The sequence below is a fragment of the Drosophila willistoni genome (genome assembly GCF_018902025.1).
Source record: "Drosophila willistoni isolate 14030-0811.24 chromosome XR unlocalized genomic scaffold, UCI_dwil_1.1 Seg144, whole genome shotgun sequence".
NCBI lineage: Eukaryota > Metazoa > Arthropoda > Insecta > Diptera > Drosophilidae > Drosophila > Drosophila willistoni.
The window spans coordinates 4,802,748-4,813,693 of record NW_025814057.1 but is presented as its reverse complement, the minus strand read 5'-3'; the positions used below and the strand labels follow the sequence as shown (position 1 = coordinate 4,813,693).

The following is a 10,946-nucleotide window of genomic DNA, read 5'->3' as shown; positions in this document are numbered from 1 at the left end:
GGTACTTTTTCTCAATTACTTGAAATTTTGTGTAGAGTTTTACCTAAATTCTGTTTAACTTTAACTAACTCAAGTTTAACATTACGAATAGATCACTAGAATCTATAGCTGCTAGCTTAAACTTATCGAGTTGACTAAAACTCCAGACAAGACATTTTCGGAATACTTTTAATTCAATCATTTAGAGAACATTGAAATGTTATAAAGGATTTTTCCTATCCTCCAAGAATTGTGCCTCTAAATGATTGTCTTGAGAGTATTCTGAAGATGGCTTGTCTATCTGTCGGTTTCAACCTTGAATCGTATTCCCTGAGCATCATTTTATAAAGTTGAACCAATTTCTATTTAAAACTTTTCTTGAGGCAATGTTTTTTCCTTGGCCAAATGCGTTAGAATATTCTTTATTAAGGATAATGATGGTCCAGAGTTTGGCCACTTGAATTGGGTCAAAAACTTGTTTCCAGCCCTCGTATATGTATTAAATAAATAATAATCTGGATACAGATATTAAAAAAATTGAATTGAAATTATGATAAATGGGTTTAGACAAATGAAACTTTCATTTCATAATTATTAGGTTTAGGAAAATGATTACAAATTGATTTCAAGTCAAAAATTTAATAAAGTGATCAAAGGCAATTCAACTATCAACGAATCGATTCGATAACCAAGTGGATTTTTGAAAATTAAAACGAACTTTAAATAACATTTAATTGCCAGTATTTGGTTCATTTTTAATGAGTTATTGATGATGCTGCTCTGCTCTCAGTGCTCTTTGATATCGGCTGCCAATTCAATAAACATAAATTTTATGTCTCTTCACGGAGAGACTAATTGAAATTGCGGTTGCTTCCTCTGGACATGGCCATGGTTGTATGGCTGTGTGTGTGTGTGGGTTTAAGTCTTTGTGCCAACATTGGTGGAAACACTTGAAACTTGAAACAGTTTAAGCTCAAGGTTAACTGCGGATTAACACAAAAAGCAAGAGCTCGACTATTGAGGCGGGAGGGTTAAAAGTAAGCTTACAATCGCAGCAGCAGCTGCATTTTAAGCACACAAACTGCCTCACTTTTAACCGTTTTATAGTGGCTCTACCCCTTTTTCTTTTTGTTTTGCTCTTCTCCTATCTATATGTACGTATCTGAGAATTCCTGCCACACGCACTCTGTGTGTGCTCAGGGTCCCTCTCTGTCATTTAAGAGCCGCCTGGCCCCAGTCCCAGCAGAGACTGTAAATGATTGCAGCAGCAGCAGCAGCAGCGGCAGCGACAGCAGCTCCCAGATCCCAGACGACGCTCGTTAAAAATGCTGCCAGAGTACCAGACCAAGTCCAGTCATCAGCAGCCTCTGTCTCAGCTCCAGCTCCAACTCCTAGCAGCGGCTCTCAGACACGAGGAGATGCGCCAACATTCAGTTTAATGTACGCAATGTACGACGAACCGGGTAATCCAATTATAATAGAGCAACATATAGCCACCAGACCAGCCAGAAAGAGGGAAAATGAAGCAAGTAGAGGCATGAGCAGGAAGAGCAAGCGAATGGAGAATGATGAAGATGGAGTCGGCGGTGGAGGAGGAGGAGAAGTAGCATCAGAAGAATCAACTTTTGCACCTGCCCGCCCGGGGATTCTAAAATAAAAATTGATTACATGCGTGCGTGTGTGTGTGTGTGTGTGCGAGTGTGTGTGTTTGTCTCCTTTTTGGCTTGGCAATGAATAAATTTTCGGTTTTTCCTCCCGCTGTTTGTTTGGTGAACGTTTAAAAATTTATGAACTGCAGCCGATGATAAAAGATGGATGGATCCACACACAAACACACACATAGATAGAATCCAGACTGGAATGGGAATGGCAAAAGGTGGCCGGGCGGGGTGGGGTATGAATGGCTGGTTATATGGGCGGGCAGCTATACCAAATTGGTGCAGTTTGCTTGTCGTCGCGCTTGGCGGTGTCACTTGCTGCATATTAAACAGGCGAACCTCTCCTCTCCTCTCCATTCCTCTCTGCACCTCTCCTTTCCTTTATCCACCCAGTCTGTCCGCCTGTCGGTTCCTCCTTCAATGTGGCGGTACTTCATTTCGCAGTTCTCTAGAGTTGGGCTAAAAAAAAATTGATTGATCCTTGAAGTGCAACTGAAGTGGGTTTGCTTGCTCTTCTACTCCTCTTCTGCCTGTTGTTTGCCGGTGTCGGTATCTGTCGGTGCTTGGCAATGGAACTTGAAACTGGGCAACTTTGACGACATTATTGGGCGGACGGGGCGTGGCACTTGGACTCCCAGTGTTCATTCTTTCTTTCTTCTCCGGCCGTCCGTCCGTGCGTCCATCCAACTGAATGTCTGAGTGTCTTGATGCTCAACGCACGCATTAAAACAATTTAAAATTCCAAAAGGCCAACACTACGTATATAGCCTAGTGGCCTAGGCCAAACAGAGAGACAGTGGACGAAATGGCAATGAATATGGATTTGTATTGATAATATTAACATTTGTCCACGACTAGGTAGAGTCTAATACCGTTTACCTCTTCCACTTTAATCAAAAAAGGATGTTTCCTTTGTTGTCTTAACACATTTTTAAGGGTTTTTAATTTGGCCCACTGTATTTGAGTTAGTTGTAGTTGTAGGCGTGGCCAGGCAAGAGCAAAATACTATCCACCCAGCAAGTTAGCAGTTACTGGGCCTGTTCTTGTTTAGCTTTAAATGCATTAAATTGTCAAAGCCCGTTGTTGTTGGTCGTGGTCTCTATGCTAAAAGTTTGTCGGCCATAAAATTGCATGGCATGGCCCGGCACAGCCCAGCCCAGTCCAGTCGAGTCCCGTCCAGACAAAAAAGGAGTCGACGAGACTCTCAGTCATCCATCCCATCGCATCCAGTTGGCTTCCACCTCCACCCAATGGTCAGTCAAGTCTAAAACCGAATGAATGATGAATTGCCTGTCACTTGCAATTTTTGCAGCAGACAAAACACAGCTCTTGCAATGTCGTTGTTGCCCGCCTTGTTTAAATTTTTCATGTTTTTCTAAGTCCAGGGAAGGCTTCTTTTTCATCGTCTTCATTGTTTTTTGCAGTCTTCTGTTTTGGGGTATTTTTTTTTTTTGTTACCAAAACGTTGACATGCTGACTGCTTTCATGGAATTTGCGTTTAAAAAGGCGGCAACCGTTGACATTGTTGTCATCATCGTCATCGCCATCATCCCCATCATCATCATAATCATCGTTGTCGGCCACTTTTGGCAAAATATTTGTGGGTATTTTTTTTTTAAATCCAAAATTTAATTGGATGGCAAGGCAAGCAAAAGCAGAAAATTATGAAATATCTTTTGTCTCGCCTATCAACAAATTTCTTAACCGAAAAATTCTGTTGTTTAATGAAATTCATTAACTTTGTGTGTCCAAAAGTCCATAAGAAATATTTGGTCATGGTTTGAATTCAAAAACGATTGACAAAATAATTGCTAAGATGAGTTTGAAGGAAAGTAAAATGAACGCAAAGCCTTTTAGGACTTTATATGAACATGAAATTATATTTCTACATTCTATCTCTTTTGTGTGTTTTGTTTTAAACATTAAATACAATTTTGTCAAGTTAAAGTCTCTTCAGATAGCAACAATCAGTCTTGCATTAATATTTTTATTTTATCATTCAGTTTTGCCTGCATAAACAACTCAACTAAATTTATCCATTGCATTTATCATTTACATTTACTAGTTGAAGGTACACTTAAGCAAGTTTTCTCTATACATTTACTTTGCATATTTCAACTTTTTACACTTTTGAATTTTACAAAAGATTTCTTGTAATAAAAGGTACTAGAAATATTCATCCTAGGGCCGACAAACTGACCTTTGAATAGAATAATATGAATTTATAGTAAAAAGAAAGAATGAAACAGAGAGAGAGAGAAAGAGATAGAGAGGGAGAAATAGCTTGATAAAGAGGAAATGTAATCTCATCTTCTAACACCTTCTCACTGCTTACAAATCAATTACTTTAATCAATTTTTAACACGTTTACTAACCAAAGGCGCCTTCTTTCAAAGCCCTTTTTTTTCTCATGCTTACACAAGGTGCTTCTTTTTTTGCTGGTTTTTTGTTAAAATTTTAATTATAAAGATTAAATGCGGGCAGAAAGAATGAAAATGTAGAATACGAAGCAAAAAACTAACCTGCCATAACAAACTCAAAATAATATTAAAGAATTTTTATTGAAATAATAGCAGTAGACAGAGATAGTCACAGAAAAACAGAGAGAGAGAGAGAGAGCGCCATGCAGGTAGAGGAACCAGAGACAGGGACAGAGAATGAGACACTGGGCAGAAGCAGCTACAGAATTCGCGGTTCGTCAGTGTCAGAGGCACATCAAAGGCGGTCTACTAGTCGCTAAAGTCTGCGGTGTGGAGGACCCGCGAGGGCGAGGGCGAGGGCGGTAGACTGCTGCTGGGAGCGACCCTCCGATACGACGACGACGGGGCCTGTCGTTTCGTGGTTTCTTTTGACTACCCTAACCCAACCAGGGCATCCAATAAACTGCAAGATCTACTTCTATATACATATATAAAGGGTGTAGAAATTTTGACAGACAGACTAAACAAGCTTAACACTTATAAGAATAAGTAATAGAATTTTTGCTTAAACTTTTCAAATGGTTTCTAAATCACTCAATGAGAGCAGTCATTATTTTGGTGTCTATAAAGGAAGTAAGATTGTTTATCTTAGTTAAGGATTGCCAGTTTAGCCTTCTCCTAGACACTATCCTATTCGAAAAGCCCTATAGGGCATTTAGCTGTCGACTTTTATTCACCTAAGATGTGAGATTTTTTATTTCTCGTCTTTCTGTTTTTTTTTTGTCTGCTTTTTTTCTAATTGAAATGTTCCGCACCATATTTCTCTACGCTTTACCACCTGCTGCTGCTCAGGCTGATGGTGCTGCTGGTGCTTTGGAGATTCCTCTGGCTCCCTTTCTCGCTAAATAGTTCACTCTCTCGGCTCTGGGTCTAGGGTAAATTGCAAGTAAACTGCAGACCAAAAAAAAAAAAAAACGAGGAAACAATGCACCGCACATTGACCATCCTCAAGGCATTCATCGTGGCTGTTGTTGTCGTCATTATCAACGCCAAGTTGAGCTCATGATAAAAAGCAGTTGAGCGACTCAACGCGATTATTTTTCAACACTTTTCACATTCTTTTTCTATTTCAATTTTACCGTCTTTGCCGCAACTACATGGAAAAATATTGTCCATTATATATATTCAAAAACCTATCCCTTTCTTAGTGACTGACACTATAACTAAGGGTTAACCAATTATGCTAACGCTTTTACAAGGAAGTTGACAAAATCTTGAATGAGTAATTGTTCAACTTGATCTTGGTAAAACTTTTAATGACTTTTTGCCTTATGGTCCTAATATAATAAAAACTTTCCTCATTTAACTAATAAAATAACTGAAATTCAAAAATGCACATAGAGCCACAAGAGTGCATTTCAAATTAAGTTTCATAACAAAATATCTTGAATATTTTGAAAGAGTGTTCATCAGTCTATCAACTGAATGCAATTGTTGTTATTGTTATATATTTTTTTTCCTTTTTTTTGTAGAGTTTGGCCCCTAAATTGCTCGTTCGTCCATCGTTTGCTTGATTCTAGGAAATAATTTTCTTTTCAACATTTTCATTTTTCGTTTCTTTTTTTTGTTTTTTGCGCCTCAACATTGTCTCGTCTCGTCTAGTTGCATCTTCATAGAGGAGGTTTGAGAACTGAACTGAACTGAAGCGAGCTGAACTGGTTGCTAGCTGCTCTGCTATGCCCCCTCCCTGCCCGTTCCTTAGTCGCTGTCAGAGCAGTGTCACACCTGTCACTTTTGTGGCTGATCACAACAACCGCCGACTACAACGACGACGACGATGACTTCAACTCCAACTCTAGCGAACTTGGGCCTCGCCCAAAAGATAGGGCTCGAGAGAAAGGAAGTGGAGGTGGAGGGGAGGTAAAAACTGCAACAGCCATAGCTATGGCAATAGCAACAAGGTGTGAACGTCAAATAATCACCTTTACACACGGCATGCCGACTCAGACGCAGATACAGTGAATGAGAAAAAGAGAGAGAGAGAGAGAGAAGGGAAGGGAATAGAATTGAAGTGATTCAAGGCGGAGGGGAGAGTGTGAGAGTAACTCCACCCACTGGCACACGAAACGCTTTTGGTATTTGCTTTTCGTAAGAAAATTTTGCAGACAAGAAATGTGTGAAATTTCTTTGGAAAGATGTCTGCGGTTCAGACTTTTCCTTTTGCTACATAGTCGTCTATGTGTCTATGTGTCTCTATTTCTCTATTTTCTGGTTTACTTTGCCTTTCTTTCATTTCATCTTTTATTTTTTCGCTCTCTGTCTCGCTTTGTTTGCATAATTATTTTATTGTATGCCAAAGCGAAGAAAACTATATGAATATTAAAACAAAAGACAGCAGGCGGTGAGATTTTGTCGTTTGTTGCCAAAGTGCCCCGAAAGCATTTCCTGCTGACGACAACCTTCAGCGAGAAACTTCATCCTCAAACCCAAAGTCTAGACATTTTATGAAAACTTTTTGTTCTTCTACTGGAGATGAAGCTGTTGCTGCTGTCGTGTTGTTGTTGTTGGGAAAAAGAGTTTTTCCCTTTTTCACTGTAGGCATTTCTTCAATTAGCGTTTTTATTATTTTTAATTAACAATTTTGTAACTTAATCCTTGCAAAGGATAAACGGGTATGCTATATTGTTATTATGGCAGCTGGATCCAAAGAGTAAGAACTGAACGGTGGAGGATAGAAACGAAGGCCAAGACATAATCGAATCAGGGGCATAAGGAAGCGCACACACAAACTCCTTTCTCTTAGCTTAACTAAAGTTTGTCTAAAGTATGGAGAAGTTTTCGACTATCCCAGACATGTGCATAATTATATTAGGGCAAAAAGGGGAAACTTTCTCGCACACACACACACACACACACAGAAAGAGAAACAACAAAAAAAAAAGGATACCAAAATACACGAAAAAGTAAGAAAAGAAAAAAAAGGGTGGACAACAACATACTAATTGAGCAATGGTTGAAGAGAAAACATTTGCTAGACAAATGACAGACAATGCCTGCCTGAGGGCAGAACTTAAGAGCTACAACAAATTAAGTTTCGACAGACTGGAAAAAATATGTAATTATAATAGCATAAAGCGAAACAGAATTTCATTTCTCTTTTCTATAGCTATAAATTTCATCACCGCTAGTCTCATCGCTGCTGGTATCCCCTCCTCCTCCCCCTCTTTGATCAGCGGTAAATAACATTATCTGATCACATGAAATGCAATGCGATTTCAACTCCAAACAGCAATCTCGACAATAGGGTAAACCACAATTGGGGCATATTACAAATTTGCCATTTTCCAGTACGTCACAAATCAAACAATTACGTTTCGCACAAGAGAAACGACTCAGACAGCCAAACACTTCGGGAAAACTTAAACGTAAACGCAGACAAATATTCACATTATCCTGGACACGTCGTGAGGCCAAATTCTCTTCGGCATGGAGTCGTAGGATTTCGAAATTCGATTGACGATCGCGGAGCATGCGATTATATAGAAAGAGTATACGTTGCTTTTCCCTCTTATAAAAGAAATAGCTGCAAATGACGCGGCGCAAACGCAAAAAGGTCGTACTCTGATAGATAAGCAATATGATGGCCAAATAGAGTAGCAATAGTTTGTAATAGAAACTATTGGGCAAAACATGTGCCTTGGGCAGGCAATCCTCATTGCTCAGCGATGTGGAGACACGTTCATGGATATTGAAATTCTTCATGGTAGTGCGCAGGAGACGAGCCATCAGCCCAGTACCATTAATCTAATAAACAAAGTAATCATCATCATCAGCATCAGCATAATATAACTTGAACTTTGTGTAAATGCACTCACATGAAAACGAACTTCATGTTCACCCTCTTGATGATATTCGATTAGCGATCGTTTGTTGATAATTCTCAATAGATTTACAACCATACGATCCATTAGCAGAAACAGACCCACTGTAATCACCTCCAATGAGAGTTGCAATAGATGATAGATCACAGTTCGCGATTCTTCGGCCGTGCGACTGCACACATGATCGACATCCACATAGTTGGGTTTCTCATAGCTCTTCAGGGGTAGAATCGAACGTTTCGATGTGTCCTTGCGTCGCTTATCCACATGTTTGAAATAATCGGTTATATAGAAATTATCGAATTCCACATTGCGACGATAGCGTAGGAAATATTGTATTGATGCGAATATGACACGCAGAATGAATAAACATAAAAACTTCTCAATCAACAGCATGATGGCATTGAAAATTCTCTTGCGACGATTGAAATCCTCGGTGAAGGCCTCCGATGTCTGCTGAGCTGACCGCATTGTGTCCTGCACGGCACTCGAGTTCTGTAGCTCATAAGTGATCTCAATATTCGTACTATTATCGAAGAGCTCTCGCTCTGTATTCAACAATTTGACATAGGTTTCGCCAAAATTGCGTGGCACCACTTGCGCGGGGTCGCATATCTTATCCGGATTGCCAAAGATATTGATTTTGCATATGATATCCACACGATATGGCCAACATATGGCCGGGGCAATGAAATCGGGAAAGTTTGTTTTGCATTTGTGATAGCCCTGATGAAAGATTTGCTGGCAAACTTGATGGCCACTACGCAATTGATGTTTGCAGCGATTTCGCATGTTGCGTAGAAATTTTTCTTGCACCTCATCAGAACTGGGCAATTCAGGATGACCAGCAGATGCAGGTGCAGGTGCAGTGGTTGTGTTGACTTCCGGTTGCTTGGTGGCATTGCCCTTCGCTGCCGCCCGACTATTGCGATTATAGCGGTTGGCGGTGCCAAATTGATCATCCTCTATATCTGTATGCTCTACACCATATTTGAGATCAGCCAGGACACCTTGGAGCTCTCCAAAAGTCGTTTGTATCTCCACAATGTCCTCTTTCATATGTTTCAGGGTATTTGTGAATGGTTTTGCCATCAAATCGAAACGAGTTTTTGTTAAATTATATGTCAAAACTGTGGTGCAGGCAAACACCCGGGCCACTTCACCCGCATTATTGGCCAGATTATCAATCGGTCCCGATATAACGAAAGCAAATGCAACAGCTCGCAGATAACTGCGTCCTGATTTGCCCACCAATGCCACAAATATCAATAGAGTGACTGCCCTCACATTACGATTGACAACAAAGGCCAGGGTATAGGCCAGCACAAACATCGAGAAGACGGGCACATGCACCGGCGCCTTGTCGAATAGACGATTCAAATTGAAATTTAATGCCACAAGCTGCCACAATAGATAGGCCAACACAAATCCCAATATCACTCTACACAAGCAGCGTAATGACTTTGTCCAAGGGCCGCCTTCCTGTCGATGACCATAGACCAGGCAATAGATTGGTTTACCCAAGCGGGCAAGCAATTGTCTAATAGCTTTTGTTAGAAAATGAAACATACTTTTTAACAAATATTACAAAACTTGAAAAACCTATCTGATAAAAGACGAAAATCTTGAAATGATTATGAATGAAGGCTCTAAAAGTCTCTGATTTAAATATTTTCATTTGAAACAGAGAGAGAAAAAGAAGAAAAACCTCGGATTTAAATATTTCTGCTCGAAAGAGAAAGAAAGAAAAACAATAGACAATCAATCAATGAATTGTTTGATTAAAAGTCTTTGAGAACTTTAAAAATTACAGACTTAAGCTACTTTTATTTGTATTTCCTATTATTATTTTGGTATTTAAAAGGATAGAATAGGATAAGATACTACTATGGCAATTTAAAAGAATAAAGTAGACATTAAAAGGATATTTATCGATCTATATATTCTATATATAGTAAGTTCATATATTATTTGCATGATGAGAATCCTTCATAGGGATTTCCCGGTTTGTTGGCAACAAAATAGCCAAAGCTTATGGAAATTATATGAGTTATAAGTTTTTTTTAAAGAATTTTTGCATTTTTCTCTCATGTTCTCAATTTTAATTGTAAGCGTGTTATGGAACCAATGAAAATTCACTTGTTAATTTGTTAAGAAACAAAAACCGAGATATAAAAAAACTGTGTTGTGCATTATTTTTTTTTTACTTCAATCATAGAGGGAAAACCGCATGAAAATCTCAGCTTTTGTTTTATTTGTTTGCATGTGATTTTTGCAAGTCAAACATCAAACAGTTGCCGGAAAGCAGCAGACCCAATTTTCACACACACACACACACACACACACACACACACACACTGACAGAGAAGCAAAGCAATTGCAGCACAAATCTTTCACTTTTTTGTTATCCATAGAGCAAAAAAAGAAAAAAGAGTTTTCTATGCGTGCCAGGCAAACCAACAGCTTTTGACTCGCCAAAAGCACGCGAAGTTGGGAGTTGGTTGCAAACGCCTTTTCTGGTCTTTCACAGCCAAAGCGCGAAAGAGTTAACACACACACACACACACACACACACACATAGCACACACAAAATGGGAAAAAGAAAAAACGGCAGCACCATTTTCACCCTATTATTTCAAGCAATTTGATCAAAAAAGAGAGAAAAGAAATGAGGAAAAAGAAATACAAAAACGTCTAGGTAGACCAGGGCAACATCGTTGGCCGACAGTGCTCCAAATTGTAACCACGAAAGCTCTCCAATTCCATAGTTAACCTCGAAAACCTTTTTGGCTAGAGATGGCCCAAACGGAAATCGGTGAATTTGATGAATTATATAACTCATGCCCCTCTTGGCCAACTCACGTTACCATCACCAAAAAGAGGCCGCCTGTTTGCTAACTTTGAGCAAGGACGGCCAAAAAAACGGGCACTTTTGACGCTTTTAATATCCTTTGGCGAGAACCATGTTGGCACATCAAAGTCTATTGACATCACCAGGTTTTGCAATA

At 39.4% G+C, this 10,946-nt stretch overlaps 1 protein-coding gene across 1 annotated transcript; it reads right to left on the bottom strand.

Moving 5' to 3' along the window:
- Positions 1 to 7,144: 7,144 nt before the first annotated feature.
- Positions 7,145 to 9,548, bottom strand: LOC6638772 (protein sneaky). Its single transcript, XM_023180697.2, has 2 exons — positions 7,933 to 9,548; positions 7,145 to 7,861 (listed from the first exon to the last, which is right to left on the bottom strand). Exons 1-2 carry the CDS (start codon positions 9,505 to 9,507, stop codon positions 7,205 to 7,207), a joined length of 2,232 nt encoding a protein of 743 aa, XP_023036465.1. The 5' UTR covers positions 9,508 to 9,548; the 3' UTR covers positions 7,145 to 7,204.
- Positions 9,549 to 10,946: the final 1,398 nt, after the last annotated feature.